Source organism: Doryrhamphus excisus, linkage group LG17 (genome assembly GCF_037039965.1).
Source record: "Doryrhamphus excisus strain RoL-2023G ecotype Guam linkage group LG17, RoL_Dexc_Guam_v1.1, whole genome shotgun sequence".
NCBI classification, from domain to species: domain Eukaryota; kingdom Metazoa; phylum Chordata; class Actinopteri; order Syngnathiformes; family Syngnathidae; genus Doryrhamphus; species Doryrhamphus excisus.
Genome location: NC_136373.1, coordinates 17,982,765 through 18,009,791, shown reverse-complemented (window position 1 = coordinate 18,009,791; position 27,027 = coordinate 17,982,765). Strand labels below are relative to the sequence as shown.

Genomic DNA, 27,027 nt, shown 5'->3' with positions numbered 1-27,027 from the left:
GAAGGCCGCACGGTGACCGAGTGGTTAACATGTTAGCATGGAGAAGACCTGGGTTCGATTCTCCACTTGCATGGAGTTTACATGTTGTCCGGTACTCCGCTTTCCTCTCACATTCCAAAAACATGTTAGCTCCATCGTCCACGCCAAATTTGTCTATATGTGCCCTGTGATTGGCTGGCCACCAGTCCAGGATGAACCCCGCCTCTCCCCAGAAGACAGCTGGGATAGGCTCCAGCATACCCGCAACATAGAAAATGGATGGATGGACTTTGTAGTAAGACCCACTTCTGGTAGGAACTAGAATCGGTTTGAAAAAAAGTTTTTCTTTATTTTTCTGAAGCTGCTGCTCCTCCTCTGAAGTCACCTGACCTGCCTCGCCGTTTGAAAAGATCACATGTGATGTCTCAACTGTCCTTCACTGCCGTGTCCTCCATCTGTCCTCCATCCATCCCATGCTTGGCACCTGCTCCAACTGCACGGTGCGGAGGAAAGTACCAGCGTCCGCCCCTTGGTCACTGGACCTGGCTGGCCCCCCGTCTCGCTCTCTCTCGCTCTCTCTCTCTCTGTGTCCCTTTCGGTCCCCCTCTCAGCTCTCCCTTCACTCCCCATCCCTCCGTCTGCTGTTATTCATCGGTGCGTGTGGGCAAGGAGGGCAAACATGGATTCAGTCGTGGTTCTTGTGATCCTTCTTTTGCGTCCGGGCCTGAAGTGGACAGCGGCTGCCGGTGAGAACTTCATCAGCATCATCATGGGCGTACGAGTAGAGTTTGGATGTGATATTTGTCAGGTGCTCCCCTACGCTAACGCTACGTCTGTATGTTTGGCTGCCATGTGGAAGTAGCGTCAACTGTTGGATGCAGGTTGAATTCCAGGTTTAAGGAGTTTTCCCCTCTTGTGTTGTCTTCCAGAGGACGTGAGCTGGACCTACACCGGTAAGTTTGTCTTGGGAAGTAAATAGTGAAGTAAGCTACTTGCTTGTGACTGATAATGTTACATTTTGTATTTGTTTCATTTTTTAAAGTGAATTTTTAATTGAAATGGAATTGAATATAAAAACAATAAAATGATATGATTACTTATATTATTTTTATTTTCATTTAAAAGTAGCTTTGCAATCTAATGTTTCCTTATTGCTCCACTCTGATGTCAGGAAAAAATAATTACATATAGCAATAATGATAAATATCAACAAATTATTAGTGTTTGACACTGAATAGAATAACAATAATTTCGGATTATTATTATTTTAGATGATTATTTTTACATTTAATTGATACAATAGCTTTTGTGCTACTTTGTACATTGTCATTACAATGATAATAAAAAATAAAAATGCTAAATAGTAAATTCTTCCATTTGAAATGTAATGGAATAAATACTCACTTATGATTAGTTTTCAATTTCAATGTAATCCAATTTTAAAAAGTAGCTTTTTGGGCCATTTTGATGTCACTAAAAATTATAATAATACATTGAATGTGAATTGAATAGAAAAATAATGATTTATTAATGGAACGTGGAAGCTTTCCAATCAGTGGTTCCCTTTTTGCAATATTTTGATGTCTTCGCCATAAAAAAACAAAACAGGTGGGATGTCTGAATCAAGCGGCTATAAAAAGATGAGGTTTGTTTTGTCCGAATGAAGGCGATCACCTTGACGGACGTGCACGTTAAGGAAGAACCAAGGAACAATGAATGAATGAAACATCCCCAGGCTAACCGCGAGCTAATGCGAGCTGTGATTTGTCCTACCTTTATGGCTGTCATTGAACGCAGCATCCACCTTCTCCGATGCAAAGAGGGCTGTATGGATGTATTTGGATATATTTTACCTTTTTTCCTTTCACCTCACGTTTGCTTCCAAATGCTAATACTATGTGGGAATGCATAAAGGTAAGATTTGATGACTTTGAGTGCTAAAGTGCATCATTGTGGTAGTTCGATGCTAAATGGCTAACGCTAGCAAAACACCGGACTTCAGCCACGATCATCACATTGACAGCAGGAACTACAATTTAGCTGATAATTGATGCCAAAATCATCAGAGAGATGTAAAAACGTGAAAAGTACTGCTTAGTTGGGCCACTTTTATGCCAAGGTAGCACCGTAGATGACAATAAAAACAATACCTGTACTGCTCCAGTCTCTGGCAGGCCGTGGAATCCGTGATAAGTCAAACACAATAGATACAAATAACTTTGGTCTTGCTACAAGAGCCATCTACCAGGGCTAACTTTAAGCTAACTTTACCAATCTAAATACTCTTTTCTCAATTTCCCATCAATATGTTTCAACTTGTGGCTACAGCGTTACCGTGCTTCAGCCAAACTACGGTGGGGGCCGAGGGTCAAAAGGGAGGAGAGCACGTTAATCGCGTGTCAAAAAATTACAGCCTTTGAAGTTAACGCGTTAACTTCGACAGCCCTAATATATACATATAAATATATATACATGTATATTGTAAGACTCTGCGCTCAGACAAACACCACACCAGATAGGCGGAACAACAGGCGTTTTTTTTTTTTTTACAAAGGTCCAACAAAACAACAATTCCCACAAGGCCACTGTCCCGACCGTAACCCACGCCACAACTACCTGCTCCGTAGAGACGTAGAGATACTTTTAAGCACAGAGCAGAAGGAAAAGCAGCATCCTTTACTGTACACGTGAGGACTATCAAAACAAGACTCTGCAAATTGAGTAGCTTTTTTTTCCCACCCCCAGTGTGTCATTATCCCGGCCTTTTCTCCCTCTGCTCCCCTCTCCGTGTGTATTAGTTACAGTCCAGCAAGCTGGCGTGAGCAGAGTGGTCACACAGAGATGATGGAGGGAAGGAAGGGAAGGAAGGGGAGGAAGAAGAGGAAGGGGAGGAAGCTAGCAAGCGGGGCAAAAAGGCGAGCGGGAGGACATGACAGTGACAGGCCCGAGAGAGAGAGAGAGAGAGAGAGAGAGAGAGGCTGCAGGAAAGGAGAAAGCGAGCGAGAGGGAGACGGGACGGGCTGAAGCATGCCAAATTGTGTCCTGTATTGTTTGTGCAGCACAATAACCTGTGTGTTTATTGTGCTGCGGACCCACACTGACCGTGTCTATGCTGCGGACAATGACGATGTGGGTGTGAACGGGGCGCAACACCCGGCGTGTACGCAGGGGGGGGGGAAGCACGGATGCACAGTGCATACAGTACCAGACGCTAACTGGTGTCTATTCTACTGCTTTAGGGCCTTATCATTGACTTGGGATGTCTTTGTGTGTGTCTGTGAGGCGTGATGTGGGATAGTACTGTGTAGCAGGCAATTCAACTCAACACTGGTCAAAGATCCTCTATTAACAGGGGAGCTCTGCTATTTTTAAGGACCTACTGCAAAAACACTACACAAAGATCCTCTATTTAGCATTAAGTACGCTGCTGTTTTAAAGTCCCACTGCAAAAATGCCAATCAAAGATCCTCTATATGACAGGAGCGCTCTGCTGTTTTGAGGACCTACTGCAAAAACGGCAATCAAAGATCCTCTAAATGACAGGAGCGCTCTGCTGTTTTGAGGACCTACTGCAAAAACGGCAATCAAAGATCCTCTATATGACAGGAGCGCTCTGCTGTTTTGAGCACCCACTGCAAAAACGCCAATCAAAGATCCTCTATATGACAGGAGCACTGCTGTTTTAAGGACCTACTGCAAAAATGCCAATCAAAGATCCTCTATATGGCAGGAGCGCTCTGCTGTTTTAAGGACCCACTGCAAAAACTCTAGTCAAAGATCCTCTATTTAACAGAAGCGCTGTGCTGTTTTAAGGACCCACTGCAAAAACGCCAATCAAAGATCCTCTATATTAAAGGAGCGCTCTGCTGTTTTAAGGACCTACTGTAAAAACACTAGTCAAAGATCCTCTATATAACAGGATCACTGTGCTGTTTTAAGGACCTACTGCAAAAACACTAGTCAAAGATCCTCTATATGACAGGAGAGCTCTGCTGTTTTAAGGACCTACTGCAAAAACGCCAATCAAAGATCCTCTATTCAGGATTGAGCGCTCTGCTGTACTACAAAAACATTATGTCATAGATCATCTATTTAACAGGGCCGATCTGCTGTTTTTAGGACCTACTGTAAAAACACTAGTCAAAGATCCTCTACTTAACAGGAGTGCTCTGTTGTTTTGGGGGACTTGGTGTAAAAACACAAGTCAGAGATCCTCTATATGACGGGACCTGCGTGCTGGTCTGTTGTTTGAAGTTGAGTAGCGCCGGGTGTGTTGGCCTGTTAGCTGAAGTGGAACGAGAAGAGGAGCAGAGTGACACCTCATAGAAAAGAGGTGGGAAATATGTCAGGTATTTGAGTGTGTCTTTGTTCCTGGCTGCTTTGAGGTGGACACAGGAGGGGGATCAGGGGTTGGGGGGGTCAGAATTTTCGTCCTGCGGTTGCCATAGAGACCTCCATGACAACCCCCAGTCATCATGCTGGGGGGGTGAGAGAAATAATAACGGCAGGCTGGTTAGAAGTCAAGGTGTGTTTGCATACTAAAATGGATGATGATGATTGGATGAGTGTTTTCTTTTAAAATATATAAAGCTCACATGCATGCTCCCCCAATAGGAAGTTACCCAGCATGCATTGCGGGTTATACGTATATTAGTACAAGATAGCATTATTTGCATGCACATTAGTTTGTGTTTATTCTGAAAATAGTCTGTGTACATGTGGTACTAGTTGTCGGTTGCACCGTGAGTGAGCGGGGCATTTGGTTTGACGAGCGGCGTGGTAGAATAATTCACCGCTTGACACATGACTGTGACATGCGTCTTTTCCCTTCGGAAGGTCTGGTGGGTCAGTCCCAGTGGTCGGAACACTTCCCGGAGTGCGGCGGCAGCTCCCAGTCTCCAGTGGACGTGGTGACCACTCAAACAAAATATGACCCCGGCTTGCCCCCCTTGACCCCGCTGGGCTACAGTCAGCACGGCAACAGACCCTTCACACTGTACAACAACGGACACACAGGTAACCATGGCAGCAAGGCCGATCCCCCTCTCGGGTATCTGGGCAGCACGGCGCTGGTCTTCATCCCGGCCTTGGTAACGGACCCTTAAAAACCAAGTCGTGCTTTCAGCTGTGATCGAGTTGCCGGACTGGATGAGCCTGGACGGGCTGCCCTGGCTCTTTTCCGCCGTACAAATGCACCTTCACTGGGGCAGCGGCGGCCCGAGTTACGGCGGCAGTGAACACACCGTCGACGGCCAGAGCGCTGAGGCGGAGGTAGGTGATGGACGATTGGATTCAAACCACCAACCACTCAAAACGTTTATATTTTATTCAAAATATAACATCTAGTCAGAAATCCCACAGTTTTGCACATATTTATTGCGAGTGGCGACCCGTGCCACTTTCTTCAACTGTCCTTGAACGCACCATTTAACACTATCCCAAGCTGTGCAGACTACTATAATGTATTTTTCCTCTTTTTCTTTCACTTCATACTTACATAAATACATAAAGGTAGGATTTGATGACCTTATTGAGCACTAATGTGAATATTTGTTTGTTGGATTTGAGCACAACGTCAAGTTAATTCATGCTAGCAAACAGCAACATATACTGTAACTGTACTATAGCCTAAACAACATAACATACTGTAATTACTGTAGTGTAATCTGCAGAATATGGTTCTTTAAATGGATGTTTACATTGTGTATAATCAGTATTGGTACGGGAGTGATAGCGGTACCAGATACTGGTACACAGTGTCAGTTTAAAAAGAAACGCATATATAAGTCACTCCGGAGTACAAGTAGCAGGACCAACCAAACCATGAAAAAAGGTAAAAATGGGAAATCTTTTCCCTGCAAGACAAATTTCAGGCTGGTACTGGTGGATGGTGGATGCTGGTTCTCATTGATGAAGACAGAATTCCCATCCATCTGTCACTGGCAACACAACAACAATTACCCCAGCGGTGCGCAGGTGCGCTGCCACAACCCAAATTGATGTCATGGAAATACTTCAAATCCAATAAAAGAACACAAATGGCGCCGTCGTGAAATCTATTTCCGAGCCTCGGCTATCAGGCGCAAACGTGCAAGCTACTAATGTCTACGTCTGTGCAGCTGCATGTGGTGCACTACAACTCCGAACTCTACCCCAACGTGTCCGCCGCCATGACGCAGAGAGACGGCCTCGCTGTCCTGGGAATCCTCATCGTGGTAAAATCCAAGCAAGACCCCCAGCGTCCACGCACAGATTGTGTTTTAGGCATTGATCAGGTTTTGCTTCTTCAGACAGGCGAGGAGACCAACCCGGCGTTTAACAACATCATCAACTACCTGAGCCGCATCAGACACGCCAGTACGTCCTTTCAGGGAATGAGGGAATGAGAGTTTTCCATGACTACATTCTTCTTGGTTTTCCGCCGACAGACCAGAGAGTTTTCATTCCGGCCTTCGACGTGCAGACGCTGCTCCCCAAGGACCTGGAGCGCTACTATCGCTATAACGGCTCCCTGACCACGCCACCCTGCTTCCAGAGCGTGATCTGGACACTCTTCCACGAGAGGGTTCACATTTCCAAAGCTCAGGTGAGACGCCAGCATGGGAAACACGAAAATGTGGAGTAGTTGAAAAATGGCAGGGATTTACATTTTCAGGAACAGGAAGTTCTCAATGCAAAACAGGAAATCAGTGAAATCAGCCAGTTCAAAGTGTAAGACCGTAGTTCAAAACGCCCCGTTTGACGCCCCTGCACAATCTGAAGCTGCACTGTCACGTTGGAAGCCAACAGGACCGTCAAGGGAGAATAAAACCTTCATCCACCTTTCAATGTCCCATGTTTTCCACTTGATATGCTTAGGATTGTTTCTTTTGGGAATAAGGTTTTGGTTAGAGTCTGACCTTCTGGCATGGATTAATGACACTAACCAAGGGTCAATGTAAGTTGGAACTCTAGGTCAATGCATCTGGCAATGTTTAGGCCAGCAGAGAAGGCCTTGCTGGCCCAATCTAGTTTGAGACCGTTTTAGGTACAAATATCAATAAAAAGCCACAAAAAACAATCCAAAACAAAAACATCACGCCTGCCCCCCCCGTGAGATGTCAGGATGCTACAGGACGTTCCAACCATCCATCTCTATGTCCTTCACCTGTCCTCCCCACAGCTGCTGAAGATGGAGACCATCCTTTACTCCAGCAAAGCTGACGAAGCAGACAGGATGCTGCTGCAGGACAACTACCGTGCCACCCAGCCGCTCAACCACAGGGCCGTCTTCACCTCCTTCGCCGCAGGTGAGGGAGACGCCATCAATGTCGCTTGTTCAACCATCAAAACACGTGAATGACAGGAAGACATTTTGTGGGCCCCAGCTGGTTTGTGATGTATTCGAGAGACGGCCTGCATTTGAACACGATGCAGAAAACAGAAAAATGTTGACATGAATATAATATAATAATACGACATAATGTCATCACTGAAATATGAAATAGACAATATTTTTATATTTAAGTCAAAACAAACAAAACCAATAATTATGAATATAATGATAAAATGACATAATAATATGAATATAATTTTTGGAATATCAGATTGCCAAAAAAGCTACCAGAATATCGTTGAAAAATTATGGCAGAAAATTCGTAACTAGGAGAAGAAATGTCAAATAGTATAAAAAACAAGAGAAACAGCTTTTATGTATTTTATGAGAATAAAGTCAAAATATTAAGATAAAAGGTGATTTCTAATGACAAAGAACCTTGCAATTTTATGAGAATAATATTGTAATATTTTGAAGAAAAATAACATCATTTAGTAGCTTACAATTGAAATATAAAAAAAATAAAAGTGGTAATATTATGATGAACAAAAAAATCTAATAATATGAGAATAAAATCATAATATTACAAAAGTTTACAAAAATACAGCAGCATGCATTTCCACCTACAGTGTATGACAAAGATAGAATAGAATAGAATAGAATAGAATAGAATAGAATAGAATAGAATAGAATGGGTGTTAATGATGTGATGATGTGGTGATGGCTTTTGGGAAGAAACTCTGAGATGCAGTTTTATCTGAAATGTTTCTAACGTCTTAGCCATATGCACCAAAGTGTGAAAGTTTCCCAATGTGTCCCTCGCCGGTAAGAGTTCGGACCCCCCCCGTTGCGGAGCAAAGCTCCCAATTAGCACGATCCAGCGGGGAGTGAAAAAGTGTAGTGTGGGAACACCCAGGATTTAGCCACGGCCTTCCGAGGAAAAAGGAGTCAGAAATAAAGAGGAGGGCTTGCAAAAGCCATCAAGAAGAGCAGTGTTTGTTTGCGAGCCGATTAGGGGAAAAAAAAAAAAACCCCAAAAGCCAAACAGTGACCTCATTGTTTTCTGGTCTGCCAAAACGGGCGAGGGAAAAGGGGCGAAGCGGACGAGGGAGCGGGAGACAAAAGGGGAAAGAATTTGTGTTGTGTGCTGATTGTAGCGAGCGATTGAAGTGGAAGCTCTGATACATCAGCAATGCTGTCACGCTGATTAGATGAAGCCGCGTGGCATCGTCTCACGTCTAATCATTCATACTTTGTTGCAGACTCAGGGAAGGAGCTCTCGTCTGGTGAGTCACATGACTGCTTTATTCATCACGCTTATTTTTATCTACTTCTTAAACTCAATTTGTTACACATTTCATAACCCCTTTAGCAATATTCCCAACATCTAAATGTTCATCTCATTCAGGACATGACATCTTTCTACCGCTACGATCCGAGAACCGCCCACAATTTTCCATGACAAAATTCCCATTAAAATGAATAAACAATCACAATCTTTACAAGGTCCACATTTCGCAACCAATTCAAACCAGTCCAACATCCAAACATTCAGATCATTCAGGACGCTTAACCTACCGGTAGTCCCCATCCCCAAAATGACCAGTTTTCCTAAAAATTCCACATTTCCGTGCAGATTTTCAGTTCAATTTCCACACAATTTTCCATCCCATCTTAAGATGGATTTATTTGTCAACCGATTCAAAGCATTCCAACATCAAAATGTTCAACTCATTCAGAAGATGAAAGCTACAGTCAAAGAAATTCCCACATTTGATGTAATTCCATGTTTTCCCTGACAGAATTCCCATTGAAAATTAATGGACAGTCTTTACACATTTCTCAACTAATTCAAATCATCATCATTCAGGACACTTGATCTACTGGGAGCCCCCATCCCCAAAATGACCAGTTTTCCTAAAAATTCCACATTTCTGTACAGATTTTCAGTTCAATTTCCGCACAATTTTCCATCCATCTTAAGATGGATTTACTGCGTCTGAATTTGTCAACCGATTCAACGCTTTCCAACATCAAAATGTTCAACTCATTCAGAAGGTGAAAGCTACAGTCAAAGAAATTCCCACATTTGATGTAATTCCATGTTTTCCCTGACAGAATTCCCATTGAAAATGAATGGACAATCTTTACACGTTTCAAATTTCTCAACTAATTCAAATCATCATCATTCAGGACACTTGATCTACCGGGAGCCCCCATCCCCAAAAGTTTTCCTGAAAATTCCACATTTCCGTACAGATTTTCAGATCAATTTCCTCACAATTTTCCATCCATCTTAAGATTTATTTACTGCGTCTGAATTTGTCAACCGATTCAACTCATTCAGAAGGTGAAAGCTACAGTCAAAGGAATTCCCACATTTGATGTAATTCCATGTTTTCCCTGACAAAATTCCCATTGAAAATGAACGGACAATCTTTACATGTTTCAAATTTCTCAACTAATTCAAATCATCATCATTCAGGACACTTGATCGATTGGGAGCCCCCATTGCCCAAAAGTTTTCCTAAAAATTCCACATTTTCCGTACCAACATTTTCAATTTCTGCATAAATTTCCATCTTAAAGTGGACATACAGTGAAGAAAATAAGTATTTGAACACCCTGCTATTTTGCTATTTCTCCCACTTAGAAATCATGGAGGGGTCTGAAATTTTCATCGTAGGTGCATGTCCACTGTGAGAGAGATAAACTAAAAAGAAAAATCCAGAAATCACAATGCATGATTTTTTAACAATTTATTTGTGTGATACAGCTGCAAATAAGTATTTGAACACCTGTGTATCATCTAGAATTCTGACCCTGAAAGACCTGTTAGTCTGCCCATTAGAAGTCCACCTGCACTCCATGTATCATCCTGAATCAGATGCACCTGTTTGAGGTCGTTAGCTGCATAAAGACACCTGTCCACCCCATACAATCAGTAAGACTTTAACTTGTAACATGGCGAAGACCAAAGAGCTGTCCAAAGACACCAGAGACAAAATTGTACACCTCCACAAGGCTGGAAAGGGCTACGGAGCAATTACCAAGCAGCTTGGTGAAAAAAGGTCCACTGTTGGAGCTATCATTAGAAAATGGAAGAAGCTAAACATGACGGTCAATCTCAATCGGAGTGGAGCCCCATGCAAGATATCACCTCGTGGGGTCTCAATGATTCTAAGAAAGGTGAGGAATCAGCCCAGAACTACACGACAGGACTTGGTCAATGACCTGAAAAGAGCTGGGACCACCGTTTCCAAGGTTACTGTAGGTAATACACTAAGACGTCATGATGTGAAATCATGCATGGCACGAAAGGTTCCCCTGCTTAAACCAGCACATGTCAAGGCCCGTCTTAAGTTTGCATATGACCATTTGGATGATACAGAGGAGTCATGGGAGAAAGTTTTATGGTCAGATGAGACCAAAATAGAACTTTTTGGTCATAATTCCAATAAGCGTGTTTGGAGGAAGAAGAATGAAGAGTACAATCCGAAGAACACCATCCCTACTGTGAAGCATGGGGGTGGTAGCATCATGCTTTGGGGGTGTTTTTCTGCACATGGGACAGGACGAGTGCACTGCATTAAAGAGAGGATGACTGGGGCCGTGTATTGTGAGATTTTGGGGAACAACCTCCTTCCCTCTGTCAGAGCATTGAAGATGGGTCGTGGCTGGGTCTTCCAACACGACAACGACCCGAAGCACACAGCCAGGAAAACCAAGGAGTGGCTCCGTAAGAAGCATATCAAGGTTCTAGCATGGCCCAGCCAGTCTCCAGACCTGAACCCAATCGAAAATCTTTGGAGGGAGCTCAAACTCCGTGTTTCTCAGCGACAGCCCAGAAACCTGACTGATCTAGAGAAGATCTGTGTGGAGGAGTGGGCCAAGATCCCTCCTGCAGTGTGTGCAAACCTGGTGAAAAACTACAGGAAACGTTTGACCTCTGTAATAGCAAACAAAGGCTACTGTACCAAATATTAACATTCATTTTCTCAGGTGTTCAAATACTTATTTGCAGCTGTATCACACAAATAAATTGTTAAAAAATCATGCATTGTGATTTCTGGATTTTTCTTTTTAGTTTATCTCTCTCACAGTGGACATGCACCTACGATGAAAATTTCAGACCCCTCCATGATTTCTAAGTGGGAGAAATAGCAAAATAGCAGGGTGTTCAAATACTTATTTTCTTCACTGTATTATTATTATCATTATGCTCATTTTTCAGCCATTTGTATTGAGTTGTGGACTCCTATAGAGCAGCTGTTTGGCAACCGCACTTCCCGCACTTCCACTCTCGCAGACAACATTCCCTCCCCAGATAGTGATGGGTTTTGTCCCACAGGCGAAGTGACCGCCATTGTGATAGGAGTGATGTGTGGCTGCGTGGGTCTGGCGGTCATTGTTCGCTTCATCGTCAAGACCATACGGTAAGAGACCCGGACCGACCTTCCTTGCTTCTGTTCTGAAAATGAAAATGGCCGCCACTGGCTTAACTCTCCTGTGTCTGTTGGCAGATTTTTTACTTTCCTTCGCCATGAAACCGCTGCAGTAAACAGGTGGCGCTATAAACCCCGCCCAGGCACTAATTGACTGATTTCTAATTGGATGGACGGATGTCTTTCAGCGCTGTTCTAGGATCAGTAACTTTTGGCGGCAACTTCCAAAGGCGGCCATTAAAACAGCTTAGCGGTCAACAGGAAGTGCAGGATCGATAGCGGTGGTGTTATTTGCTCATGCGGTGTATTCAATGGCGGTAGGACAGTGCTCGCCAAAACACACGTTTGAGCTGTCCAAGCTGGAGCACGAGGAATCTCACGCTCACGACGGCCGCATTCCATTTAGCTAAGCTACTTTGCGTGCACTTTACTCACGTGTTGTTTGCACCGTAGCACACAAGCCCACCAAGGTGATGATATCACCTCACCTTCATCTTAATGCTAATACGCAGTCGCTAGCTCAATCCTCAGTCGGTGAGGATCGAATAGAGTAAATAAAAGTCCTCCATGTTGGGAAGCAGCTTTGTGGGATTTAGCCATGAAAGTGAAAAAAGAAGAGAAAGTGACCCTAAGATTAGCGCTGGGGATAATCGGATCGGTTTTGCTCTGTTGCAATAACACCATTCTTGCCAACACTTACAACTTGCTCTGCTTACTTCATTACTACCACTTCCACACTTGGGAAAGTTCTCCACTCACCGACTTTCCTCTGTTGTGCCTCCCAAAGTTAGCTTGCTGTCATAAACGCTATTAAACACAAACCATGGAACGACTTTTCTGACAGCGACATGCTTGCTTTGGGAACAAGCGCCGTCGTGCCAGGGGTGGGCGATACCGCACCGTTCGGTATCGGTCCGTGTAAATATCAGTATAGCAAATATCTACACAGATACTGTATTGATCCTAATGATACAGTCATCCTTCACTAGTATTATTAATACATGTCAAAAATTCTGCAAATTTCAAGTATTTTGTTGCACAAATGAAGCATTTAAGCGTAAACATGGCTCAATGAGATCAAATACAAATAGAAGCCGTTAAGACCACCATTCAACTTGACAATGTAGTATTCACTAAAATAAAAAAATACATTTTTACATTTTCCCATAAGGCATTGCATCTGAGCAACGGATTAATTGGGATGCTGCAATGACGTCAGCTTCCCTCAGGGCTCTGGGTCCTTTGTCTCTCTCTGGTGGACAGACACAAACTGTTTTCTCAAACCAAATGCCTTATGGGATTTTCAGATTCACAGTACATGTTTGTATATTTCTGAGGTATTAGGTTTAAGTGTTAAGTTGCTGTGTGAGGATTTTTTTCATACCTCATGTTTGGGTCCCGTGCCACATTACGCCACTTTATGATGTGGACATCAGTACGACTTATGCAAGAACAAATCTGGTTTTTCCTCTGGTGGTCCCACTACGATAAAGATCATTCACATCCTTTGGACTTGAACATACTTAGTCTGAGAGTTTGCAAACTATATAACACTAGTTAAATGTAACAATACCAATAAAATAGATATTTGGGAAAAAATATCCATCTCATCCACGCTAGTATTGCTTTGGATCAATACTACTGATATTTGGACGGCTCCGCCCACCCCCCCACGATACCCGCTACCCTTCTAATCCAACAGTAATGATGTCTTGTTCTTTCATCAAATCCATGTTTTTGTTGACGGTGTTTGCTGTGATTGTGTCTTGTGATCTTGTGACAGCTCTACCTCTAGCTGGGACGTCCTTACCAATAACCGGGCAGCACCGATGCAAAGGTTACAGCAATCAGTCCGAATCATTGATCTTCTCCCAAACGCTCACACTTTCACTTTCCTAGAAGCGCCCATTAACATCGACTTCCCTAGAAGAAGAAAAACTAACAAATAATGATGATATGCATGGACCGCAAACTGTTATAGAGCAGGGGTGACCAAAGTGCGGCCCGCGGGCGCATTCTTAAAATATAATTTAACAAGACAACTAAAAATAAAAACACAAACAACAGCAAAAATAAGCAAAAGAAGTCACAACCAAAGGAGAAAAAGTCAATCAAGAGAAAAAGTAATTCCGTTTTAGTAGCTTAAAGTAAAAATATTAAAGCAAGAGTTTTTTTTTAAAGTTGTAATACCATTAGAAAGAAACAAAACAACAAATAAAGTTGTCATTTTTGGAAAATCTGTTATGTTTTGATGATAAAGTAAAAATATAGGGGATCAAATCATAATTAGAAGAAGAAAACGTATACAATATTTTAAAAATTAAAAACAAATGTAATAATATAATAATAATATTGTGAGAAACAACAAAAACAATGAAGAGACTTATCATTTTTGGAAAATGTGGTAGCACAAAAAGAGTAAAATATCATATATTACGTGAATAAATTGTTCTGCGACGACCCCTGTGGCGAGAAAAACCCAAAGTGACAAAGAACTAGATGGCTAGTGTCAGAATCCATTCTAACACATCTTTCCTCTCTGTCTAGTTGGCCTGATTGAACTAATCATCTCTGATTTTCTCCATCAAAGAATGCTGTAATATTAAGTGTAATATCCATGCTTCAAGTATGAATGCATTTATTGAGAAATAGGGACCTCTGCTGGTCAAATGTGTAAAGTACACTCACACAGCAGTAAAAATCTTGAGTCTTTTTTGTTCATTAAAAATACTTTTTATTTTAATTTAATGTAATTTAAAAAAATAAATAATATTTAACATGTTTGTATTTTTATTAATTTTATTATTTATTAATATTTAAATGCATGTTATTGTTATTTTTGTTGTGATTATGTTTGAAATGTGACTCTTCCTTTTGCTGCAATAGGATGAAGGAGCCCGAGAAGGCGAAAGAGAAGCAGCAGGAAATGGCTCTCAATTGCACTTCCCACGCAGAAAGGACGGAGGAGAGATCATCCCCGCCAAGCGAGCCCTAGCTTGGACACCATCGTCCCCGTGAAGATGATGTCTCTTGAAGATGAGGACCGAAAGGCAAACAAGTGACGAGTAAGAAAAGGCAGCCGTTTGGTCTGAAAGTGCAGACGAGGAAGGAAGTCATCTGGACCAAGTCCCTTGAAAGCGGCCTTTGCACGCCACGCACTTGAATTTGTCACTTAGCTGTACGACCGGTCCCGCCACGTCCGAGAGACGCGTGAATTGTTGGTGTAAATACTTTGTACGGCTTTCTTTTCCTTTCTAATTCAGACGTTTTTCATCGTATCCATCCTGCCTTCCGGCACAAAAGCACGCCGCACTGAATGAAACGTTAGAAATGCGTCATTGTTTGATTTCGCTCAGGGATTTGATCACTGGAGCAGACACAGGCCAGCTCAGTTCAGCCTCCATGAGCAATGGGGGGGTGGGCGAGCCGAGGAAATATCCCTTTTATGGACTTATATTAAACACACAGATACTATTTGTGAGAGTATCCATCCATGTATCCATCTGATACCGACACTGATACCACCCTTGGTATCGATACGATGCGGTATTTGGATCTATCCGCCCAGCCCTGTGAGCACCGGGAATGTACAGTAAAAAGTCCAATCAGCACATTATGGTAGAAATACAGTATCTGTACATTATTCAAGGTACAGTGGAACCTTGGTTAGCATCAACTGTTTCATGTTGCCTCGGTTTGAGTGCATTCTCTGGTTAGAGTACAATACGGCATTTTGTCGTACTGTTAGTCCATCTATATTATTAAAATATTGTTTTTTGTTAGCATCCTTTTAGCTAGCTATAAATGATGAATGAAAGGGAGAAATTAACATAAGTTAGGTTTGACCTCATCGTTTATCATTTTTATTTATATGGATAGTTTTCTGCATGTCAGACTATCAAAATGTGTTTTGTGTTCATATTTTCCCGTTCTCGGACAAATAATTGGATTTGGACATTATTTCTTATATTAAAAAAATGGATTGGGTTAGCGTCCGTTTCAGTTAAAGTCGGACGTTTTGGGGACAAATGAACTCTAAAACCAAAGTTCCACTGTACTTCTGATATGTTACAACTTCTGTCTGGTCTGAATGTTGATGTCTTTTCAATATGAGCAACACAATAAAACCCATAAAAACGATTTGGACCTCATTTGAAAGATAAAGTGTACACCAGCTTATTTGTTTGGTCTGCTTTTAGCTGTTAGCATTAGCTTCATTGCCTAGCATTAGCGCCTCACTGGCGAATATATCAAATATATATTATTATCTACTATGTTGACCAAGCAGTGCCCACCCATATCAAGTGTTGTTTACTTTTCTGCATTTTAATTGATTAAGTCTCCCAAACACAACCCTGATAACACTGAGGATCGCTATGGTGCTAGCTAGGCAAACACAGGAAAAGAGCTAATGCAGAACCGGCACTACAAATGTCTCATTTATTTGACTTTGCGTTTCCCCCCCAATAGGGCTGTTTAAACCACCTTTAACACCCCCACGCTGAAGGGCAGCAAGGTACCATGGCTACGGCAAATATGCTATTGCCATCAACGTGAATTTAAAGTCATTATTTTAAGCTGAAATGTAGATCTTATTGCTGGAGGTGAACGTGCACAATCTGATCCAATCCTGTAGAAGATCTGTATCAAAACGCTCAGCATCAACACCGATCGGACATTTCTGGGAAGGCTGTAGTGACCAAACTATGTCAATAAAAATTAATAGGCGAAAGGTAAGAACACAACACTACGCAAAAATAAGAAAATAGGAAAATAAGCAAACGAATAAGACATATGAAAGCGCAAGATTGAACTGTTGATGCCAGTGTTTGGAGCCCTCTAGTGGCGAGCTTCGTGTATTTGTTTGCTTAGGTTTGTTGGTGTTTTTGCTAGATTTTAAACTGACAAATTGTAATTAATCCCTCGTTTCATTCTTTGCTTCCAATTCACTCAGACTTGGGAATATCCACAAGTAGGATTTCATATTAATAATATAGATGTTAGAGCATAGAAAACCTGTTTATGACTTTCTAAATACAGGTTTTTAAATCATTAGAGCTCTATAGACAAAAAATAACACCCCTATAGTCACTTTTACACTCCTGTTATTCTTTGTTTACATCACATTGCTCAGGCTACAGGATCTCTGCAGGCACGTAACAGATGTCTGCTGCTAGCTTAGCAAGCTAGCGAGCTCACTAGTCTCCAATTTACTTTATTCTAGATTTAAGAAAGCGTTTCAGGAGTGTGAATGCAGGACAAAGAAAGCAACAATGTACCACTTCCACACCAAATGAGAGGAGGTACTTTTTCATCACTAAATCAGTCCTGCTTTTTGTACTTTTAACGGTGCGACTCATTTCTCATGCGAAGCTGGGAAGTTCAAATTGGGACCCAGAAACTGAAAGTGGATCAGGATCGGTTTTACACGTTTAAGTCGACGACACCGGGACTAGCTGACTGGTGTTGACATAAGCGGTTGTCGACATAATCGACAGTTCAGCTTTACTGTCATTGTGTTGAAGACCGGTAACAAAATTGGCTCAGCGGCTCTGTTAGATAAGAGCTTGGGTGTCCAAGGTGTGGCCTGGGGGCCATTTTTTGGCCCGCAGCATATTCTAAAAATAGAATTGAACAAAAGTAAAAAAACAACAGTAGCAGCAATTAAGAGAAAACCTGAAGTATTCTTGATTTTCCAAAAATGATGATGATGGATGATGTCGGATGATGATGGATGACCCTCGGGGTCGCCGAGAAGACGACGTGAGCCAAGGAGGTCAAACGTGCGAAGGAAAAGCTGAGAAGAAACCCGAGCCCCCGTTCCCATACTCAATTTATGTTTTCTGAAAGTTGAAGAAGTTAAAAAGTGCGTGTCTGCTCCGTGGCCCCTCCCTATGGCCCCACCCCCCCGCCAGCCTTCTCACTCTACACTCATTCTTTTATTCTCCAGTAGCGTTTCCTCCGCCATTGTTGCCCACTTTTACTCCTTCCTCAGCCATTGCTTATTAGTGCGTGTGACAATACATCGATGATGCATTTATGTGTCCAAGTGTCACATCGCCGTATCCCGATGATGTCAGGGGTTAGCTAAGGCTAAGCCAGAGGTCAAGGTCAGGTCGCTGTTACCTCCATGATGTCACAAGATGAAGGTACAAAGCCCGAGTCATGAAGTCCTCGTACGACGTGTTCTTATTATCAGTCCCAGTGATGGCTGTCAACGATAACGAGGTAACTAATTTATTTCATGAATTACGTTAACATTTTTAGAGTCATGAACGCACGTGCAACATGTCTGGCCACACCTCTAAGTTATGACGGCAGATGGAAGCATAGTGTAGCTCCCCACTCCAGCACAGTGCTATATTGCTACACCATATAGCTCTGTCTCCTACTCCATACAAACACCTCTAGTACATTCCTAATGGTCACTAGGCACCCTAAAAACACAACAATGGCGCAATTATACTGTCTGTGTGGTCTAAATAAACAGAAAGAGGCCACACGGCTTCGATTCCACCCTTATGAGAGTGAAAGTTTGCTGTGGTTTTATACAGGAGAGTTCCAACCATGACTTTCCTGCCATCTAGTGGCGGATGAAGGGAACGACGGCTTGCTGGTTTCACACTAACTGCGGGCATGCGCATTTGTACTTGTGTGCGCGTGCTGACGACGACAAGGGAAGTGTTGGTAGATTTTTTTTGTTGTTGTTTTCTTATTTTTTTAGTTGAGTTTGTTTAGTTTTTGTTGTGTTCATATTTTTTATACATTGTGTACAAGACCCAAAGTATTTGTTGCTTGAGTTTGCTGATGTTTTTGTTTAATTTCTTTTGTCACGTGTTTTATTGTGATGAACAAATTGATGATTAACCAGGGGCGTCACTAGGTTCTGAGGACGGGGGGGGGGGGGGGGGGGGGGGGGTTAGCCCAAATGCATAATGCATATGCAAATAAATATGCAAAGGCTAGGAATGAGTATAGTAGACATTAAAAAAAATCCAAATTAGGAACAGGAACTGGGATATAACTTTCCCACTTTTGGACAGATTTAGTAGAGATACTAATATTATATTGAGATATTGTTATAGGCCACCATTAAATGTACACAAGTACACACAATCTACACAAGCTCTTTGCAACCATTTTGTCCAGTGGACAGTGATCAATGATATAATAATCATTACTATATTATTCATTAGCCTATTATTATTATTATTCAGATTATTACTACTACTAGTAGGCTAGTATCGGCCTGCTTATTGGCTTGCTTATTAGCCTGCTTTTGCCCTATAAAATAAAATAAAATGTACTCCGCCTCACGCCTGTTAAAATGTGTATTGAACATACTACATATTTATTTCAATACAACAAGGGTGCCCAAAGTGTGGCCCTGGGCCATTCCCGGTCCAAAGCTCATTTATATTGGCCCTTGGCTTATTATTGTCCAAATAAAAACAAATTATATTATGAAATATTGCTCTAATTAGCATACATTGGATGCATACACTGGATTGCCGTTAGCATCAGAGTAGCCTAGCATGTAAAAAGCCGCCACACGCACGTGACACCAAGTCAGAGGGTCCGAGGTTTGACACAAAAGATCCTCTAATAAGCATAGATGGCGGCCATCATGCCTGCCGACAGGAAGCCCAGCCACGTGCTTTCCAAGCCGTGAGCGCCGGCGTCCAGCTCAGGGTCCGAGCACCCTTTGGCGTTGTTACCGGGCCGGGCGGCTTGGGGGTTTCCCTCAAAGTGGACCGGCAGGCACCGGTTGTCCAGCCTCTCGCAGGCCAGGATCAGATGTTTGTTCTCTTGGATGACGGTCCTGATCCCGCAGCTTCCCGGCTCGCTCCTCACCGTGACGAAGGAGAAGGGCTCGCGGCTGATGCACAGGTTCTCCTTGAAGGTCTTCCCGCCCAGGTTGGAGCACACATCCCTCACCTTGTCCAGGTCTCCGGGGAGCAGGAAGGACTGTGTGGGTCTATCGCAGCCCCCGTTGTTCTTGATGTAGTTCCTCCATTCGTCCTTATCCAGGGAGTCCGGGAGCCCCGAGCGGATGTGACGCTTGACAAAAGTGTCGTAGCCGTTGTTCCACTTGGACGGCTGGCAGGGGGCGGAGTTCTTCGCCCACGTGGGGCAACCTAATAGGACGCAGGCGGCCAGCACCAAGGAAACCCTGAGAGCGGCCATGACCCGGCAGGCGTGGAGCGGGACGACAACGGAGCAGTCAAAAGGGCAGCGCCTGTCTGGGCTTGCTCGCGTTGGGGTGTGAAAGCTGCAGCTGCTGAAAGCAGAAGAGGACGTTGCAAAACCGCAAAAAAGCTCCCTACCCGCTTTCAGTGTTGGAGGAACTTCTGTTTCGGCCGCAGATTTAGCAGAAAGGCACCCATGGGAGATGTCTCTTCAGATGTCTGGGTGAAAGCAGCACGTTTCCCGTGTGGCAGCCTGAGGGGGAGGAGCTTGCTGGCTGCGGGCTTATGTAACGTTGTAGGTCATGCCACCGTCATCCAGTTACAAATACCAGAGCCATGTTTGGGCGTTTCCTGCTCATGACTTTCCACTGGACGAGGTTAGGTCACTTCAGTCCAAAGAATAAGCCAGAAATTAAAGTATAAAGTCAAAAAAAAGTCATAAAAAGTGTGATTATTATTAATATTTTTTTTTAATTTAATAAATAAATAAATAAATAAATAAATTAATTAATAATAGTAATAGCTGTAGTCATAGCTGGCTTAAAACAAAAAATAAAGTCATAAACTTATGAGAAAAAAAATCATATTACAAGAATAAACTCAGGTTTTTATTTCTCCTATATTTACCACTTTAGTCTGATCATGTTACAACTTTTTTTTCGTGAATTTACGACTTTTTTCTCATCAATTTTACTGATTTTTTTCCTCCTAAATTGACAACTTTATTCTCAAAATTCTCATATTTCTTTAATACGCCGTCATAATAACCTCTTACATATGTTCCCAAATAATACAATATAATATAATATAATCTAGCAGTATCAATATCCGTATCAGTATCAGATCAATACAAAGTATTTTCAGTTCTCTCCCATCTTTACTTTCACAAATATCAGTTTTGTCGTGTTGTTGATCCTGTTCCCTATAAGGCTTGTTCATACTTAATCGCGATTAATCGCATTTTGTCTATCGTCTCATTGAGGGCTAATGTGCATATATGTGAAAAAGAGTGGTTGAGCTCATGGCAGAATTAATTGATAAAAATATGAAGTAAGAAAACGTTTCTTGAGGTTGTGACATGCAGTTCTCCACCAGAACGCTGGAGGGCAGTGTTTTGCTGAGCAACCACAACTCCGGTCTGACTGACTGGAATCAAAGGCAACTGAAGCCATATGAAAATTATCGATATAGATATCGGTGTATGATAATATCACACCATACTTCATGGTAACGTTGTATTATATATCAAATACCACCCATAACTGCAAAACAATAACAATTTAACAAAATAAACAACACAAAATCACAGATATGTATATCTGTAATGTATCAGATTTTGACAATATCCTTGTTATTGATACTGGCAGTACCCCCCCCCCCGCCCAGTGCCCCCCCGAGTAAATCACAAGAGAAAGATGGGGTCATTCTCTGGTGCTGGTGTTGTCCACCAGGAAATCCAGTCCCAGTGGTTCCTACCAGGCTAAAAGGTCGCCGATAATGACTTCCAGGAGGTGGCAGTGAAATGGGGGGTCGGGGGGGGGGGGGGGGGGCTTGGGTCAAGTCCACACCCGAGGTTATTGGGGTGAAGGGATTTTTATCAGTGAAGAATTCCACTCCAGCAGCAGCTCATTCATTCACTCCCACGGAGGAACCGACGGCTGAAGATGCTGAAGGGTCAAGTTGGGTGTCATTGGAACGAGGAGAGGAAACAGGAAATGATATGCTGTAGAACAGGAAGTATGGGGTGGTGGTGGTGGTGTGGGGGGGGGGGGGCATGGGACATTTCATCGCTGGAGGTGTTGATGTACGGCCCCCACAAGCTGACCTTCCCACTGTCACTCGGCAGCATGACTTCATGGGAACGTGCTAGGTCGTCGTAAAGGTCGACCGCCATGTTGTTTGAACTTCAGTACTTTCCAGTAAAAAAAGGAAAAAGTACCACTTTCTATATAAATATATATATATATATATAAAAGTCGGTCTTCCTAAAAGCACTTCCTGCATCACGACTGGTTTTTGGACCACAATGCACCATTGGGCCCTTTAATGATTATACCAAGGTAACTGGATGCACTAAGCTAGCTAGCAATGAACCGATATACATTTACATCTTCTAATACTCATTTCATCATGACCCACTTATTTTAGTCTATGAAAATGAGCCCATTGGAACATTGGAACTGACTCATGGTTTCAAACAAACATGCACCAATACGAGTACAAACATGTTAAGTTTTCCCTAAAGGCATTGCATTTGAGAAAACCATTTCATTGGATGAGCACAGAAAGCACGGAAAATGGTGGACGGCACGGCAATGTTGCCTCTGTCCACCTGAGAGGTAGCCAGCGAACCCAGAGCCCAAAGCCCAGAGGGAGGCTGACGTCATTGCAGCGCTGCAATGAATGAAAGAAAAAGCCAAAGTGTAATTTTACAATAAAAAAGTCGGAATGTTACGAGAAAACGTCATAATGCTACGAAGAAAAAGTTGCAATCTTACGGGAATAAAAGTTGTAATCATACTGGAACATAAAAAAGCCAGAGAACCCAGAGCCCAAAACCCAGAGGGAGGCTGACGTCATTGCAGCGCTGCAATGAATTTTTGACTCGATGTTTGCGACCCACCCGGAATGGATCTGCGACCCACCAGTTGAGAACCACTACTAGGACACTTACGCGTGCGACTGCTAATTGAAAAATACGCCCCCGTCCCCCCCCAAGGTTGTTTCTTGGTGTGTGTATTTACTCTTGTTGATAGGTGGAAATGTGGCAAACAGCCGCCGTTTTTCCGCCATCAAGTTCCTCCAATGGCGTTTCCATGCCAACAGGTTGCATCAAGTCCTGCTAATGCTTCTGTCATGGTCATGTGACCTTTCCCTTCCCATGCCGAGGTTACCTGACGCGGGACTTTGGGCTTCATGATTGATGAACCCGAGCTAACCATTAGCTAGGAGGGAAAGTGAAGGAAGTGAGGACTTTCTTTCTTCCCTTCAGCTTCTCCATCTCCGTCAGCGTCTGTTTGATCTGCTCTCACATCCTTTTACTCCACCACTTTGGATTCTTCTTCTGCTTTGGATGCTTCGCCCCCCCCCCCCCTTCTGAAACGTGCTTGAGGAATGTGTCAGAGAGGCACAAAAGAACAAAAGCTTGACAAGGTGGGGGTGGGGGGGCATGAGGTAAAGGAGAAGCATGGAGAGAAAGGTTGCGGGGTGCATCGTACGGTCCAATGCCCCTGAATGGCGAGCGGCCCTTTGTCATCACGTGCCGACGCGCAGCATCACACGCATTTCAGAGCTCTTCATCGAGATCATCCCCATCCGCTTCTTTTGCTAATCGTCAGCGGGCGGGGGCCCGCGGGAACATGAATCTTCCCCGCCGTGGACGTCGGCGTATTGTAACCTTTGTGATCAATCCCCAATCGGAGCGCGGGAGCCATGTGCGGCGGACCACCGTGGCGGCGGAGGCCAGACCGATGCTGGGCTGCTTTAAAAGGAAGCGTCCAAGCGTTAAATGCAAGCATACTTTCGCTCGGGCTCATCATTCCAATAAAGTCATCTGCAAGGTACAAGCAGGGAGCCATTTCAAGAGGGAAGACAAGGGGAAAGGGCTATGGCTAAATCCTGGACAACAAGTCGGAATAAAGACATTATGTTACGAGAACAACGGTGAAATGTTACAATGTTACAAGAAAAAGATGCTACACGACAAAAGGCACAATCTTACGAGAAAAAGTTGTCATGATGCTGGAACACAGTCGCAATGTTACAAGAAAGTGTCGTAATGTTACGATAAAAACGTCACAATCTTACGAGAAAACGCCATAATGCTACCGAGAAAAAGTTGCAAACTTACGGGAAAAAGTTGTAATGATCCTAGAACAGTCGTAACTTTACAAGAAAAGGTCAAAGTGTTACGAGAAAAATGTCGCAATCTTACAAAAAAAAATTCGTAATGTTACAAGAAAATGTCATAATGCTACGGAGAAAAAGTTGCAATCTTACGGGAAAATAGTTGTAATGATTCTAGAACAGTCGTAACTTTACAAGAAAAAGCCAAAGTGTCATGAGAAAAATGTCGCAATGTTACAAGAAAGTGTCGTAATGTTACGATAAAAACGTCACAATCTTACGAGAAAACGCCATAATGCTACCGAGAAAAAGTTGCAAACTTACGGGAAAATAGTTGTAATGATTCTAGAACAGTCGTAACTTTACAAGAAAAAGCCAAAGTGTCATGAGAAAAATGTCGCAATCTTACAAGAAAAAATTCGTAATGTTACAAGAAAATGTCATAATGCTACGGAGAAAAAGTTGCAATCTTACGGGAAAATAGTTGTAATGATTCTAGAACAGTCGTAACTTTACAAGAAAAAGCCAAAGTGTCATGAGAAAAATGTCGCAATGTTACAAGAAAGTGTCGTAATGTTACGATAAAAACGTCACAATCTTACGAGAAAACGCCATAATGCTACTGAGAAAAAGTTGCAAACTTACGGGAAAAAGTTGTAATGATCCTAGAACAGTCGTAACTTTACAAGAAAAAGCCAAAGTGTCATGAGAAAAATGTCGCAATCTTACAAGAAAAAATTCGTAATGTTACAAGAAAATGTCATAATGCTACGGAGAAAAAGTTGCAATCTTATGGGAAAATAGTTGTAATGATTCTAGAACAGTCGTAACTTTACAAGAAAAAGCCAAAGTGTCATGAGAAAAATGTCGCAATGTTACAAGAAAGTGTCGTAATGTTACGATAAAAACGTCACAATCTTACGAGAAAACGCCATAATGCTACTGAGAAAAAGTTGCAAACTTACGGGAAAAAGTTGTAATGATCCTAGAACAGTCGTAACTTTACAAGAAAAAGCCAAAGTGTCATGAGAAAAATGTCGCAATCTTACAAGAAAAAATTCGTAATGTTACAAGAAAATGTCATAATGCTACGGAGAAAAAGTTGCAATCTTACGGGAAAATAGTTGTAATGATTCTAGAACAGTCGTAACTTTACAAGAAAAAGCCAAAGTGTCATGAGAAAAATGTCGCAATGTTACAAGAAAGTGTCGTAATGTTACGATAAAAACGTCACAATCTTACGAGAAAACGCCATAATGCTACCGAGAAAAAGTTGCAAACTTACGGGAAAAAGTTGGAATGATCCTAGAACAGTCGTAACTTTACAAGAAAAGGTCAAAGTGTTACGAGAAAAATGTCGCAATCTTACAAGAAAAAATTCGTAATGTTACAAGGAAAAGTCATAATGCTACGGAGAAAAAGTTGCAATCTTACGGGAAAATAGTTGTAATGATTCTAGAACAGTCGTAACTTTACAAGAAAAAGCCAAAGTGTCATGAGAAAAATGTTGCAATGTTACAAGAAAGTGTCGTAATGTTACGATAAAAACGTCACAATCTTACGAGAAAACGCCATAATGCTACCGAGAAAAAGTTGCAAACTTACGGGAAAAAAAGTTGTAATGATCCTAGAACAGTCGTAACTTTACAAGAAAAGGTCAAAGTGTTGCGAGAAAAATGTTGCAATCTTACAAGAAAAAAAATCGTAATGTTACAAGGAAAAGTCATAATGCTACGGAGAAAAACTTGCAATCTTACGGGAATAAAAGTTGTAATCATACTAGAACTTAGAAAAAGTCAAAGTAGCACTGAGTTACGAGACATACATGTCGCAATATTATGAGAAAAAAAAAGTCGTAATGTTACGATAAAAATATCACAATTTTATGAGAAACGTCATCATGCTACAGAGAGAAAAGTTGCAAACTTATGGGAAAAAGTTGTAATGATACTGCAAGACAATCGTAACTTTACAAGAAAAAGCCAAAATGTTACGAGAAAAATGTCGCAATCTTACAAGAAAAAAGGCGTAATCTTATGAGAAAACGTCATAAAGCTACGGAAAAAAAGTTGCAAACTTACAGGAAAAAATTTAGTAATCATACTGGACCATAGAAAAAGTCAAAGTAGCATTGTGTTACGAGACAGAAAAAAAATTGCAACCTTTCACGAAAAAAGTTGTAATCACAACATCAAACATCACAATCTTACGAGAAAACGTCATCATGCCACAGACAAAAAGTTGCAAACTTACGGGAAAAAAAGTTGTAATGATCCTAGAACAGTCGTAACTTTACAAGAAAAAGCCAAAGTGTTTTGAGATAAATGTCGCAATCTTCCAAGAAAAAAAGTCGGAATGTTACGAGAAAAAGTCATAATGCTACAGAGAAAAAGTTGCAATCTTACGGGAAAAAGACTTGTAATCATACTGGAACACAGTCGCAATATTCCAAGAAAAAGTTGTAAAGTTATGAGAAAAACATCCCAATGTTACGAGAAAAAGTGAAAAAAAAAATTCCTCTTTTGGAAAAGAAAGTTACAGTAGGACCAGGTAATGTGAACATCCAGCAGCAACACGACTATTTGGCACGAGTACTATTATTATGAAAAATGTACTGAACAAAGTCGACAAACAAACAATTTGGAGACACACGTGTTGGCTTTTTGCTAACGTAATGCTAGCTATCAACAAAGCAATCAATGTAGAACATAATTACAAACCAGATGCTAATTTATCGAAGCAAAGTGGATCAATGGTATTAATAATCATAACATTAGGACTTTTTGCTCTTCTAGTTCAACTTTTAAAATGTAATGTGGCGTTCATCTTGTAAAATAATGACTGGCATATGCGTGCGCACGTGCACGTGCGCGTGCGCGTAGTCCTGATCCACTTGAACTCAAGCTGCAGGAAGTTGGAGCCAGTCTGTGCGTAAAAGCGCATGTCGCGTCTCCAATTATCCAATTATCGATCTGTAACTCTTCTTCCCTCCTCCTTGCGTGACTGTAGCGTGGATCCGCAGCAGAGACCATGGAGCCCCCCCCTCCCAAATCCCCCCCCCCCCCCACGCCGCCTCCCCTTCCTCTTTAAAGTCGCCAGGGTTACGCGGCGCTAATCCGCCGTGCAGCGCAGCGGATGGGATCATCCATCAAGAGTCAATAGTTAACGTCGGCTTTGTCCCCGCTGCCATCCATCATCGTGGGCGTGCGTGTGTGTGCGCATGCTCGGTGTATGCGTGCCTACCGATTGGGCT

General features: G+C 42.3%; 2 protein-coding genes across 10 annotated transcripts in view; one reads left to right on the top strand and one right to left on the bottom strand.

Moving 5' to 3' along the window:
- ciarta (circadian associated repressor of transcription a) overlaps nt 1-27,027 on the bottom strand; it is a 66,832-nt gene that overhangs the window by 12,566 nt on the left and 27,239 nt on the right. The window lies entirely within an intron of this gene.
- On the top strand, nt 476-15,880 carry ca14 (carbonic anhydrase XIV). Of its 5 annotated transcripts, XM_058083483.2 has the most exons (13): nt 476-725; nt 909-932; nt 4,816-4,995; nt 5,105-5,250; nt 6,099-6,194; nt 6,270-6,336; nt 6,408-6,565; nt 7,142-7,268; nt 8,557-8,580; nt 11,646-11,730; nt 11,818-11,859; nt 13,523-13,576; nt 14,626-15,880. In XM_058083483.2, the coding sequence occupies exons 1-13, from the start codon at nt 659-661 to the stop codon at nt 14,732-14,734; spliced, it is 1,179 nt and encodes a 392-aa protein (XP_057939466.2). In that variant the 5' UTR covers nt 476-658; the 3' UTR covers nt 14,735-15,880. The 5 variants fall into 5 exon arrangements, with proteins under 5 accessions (XP_057939466.2, XP_057939465.2, XP_057939462.2 ...); XM_058083482.2 differs by lacking the exon at nt 14,626-15,880 and having other exon boundaries at nt 13,523-14,611; XM_058083479.2 differs by lacking the exon at nt 11,818-11,859 and having other exon boundaries at nt 590-725.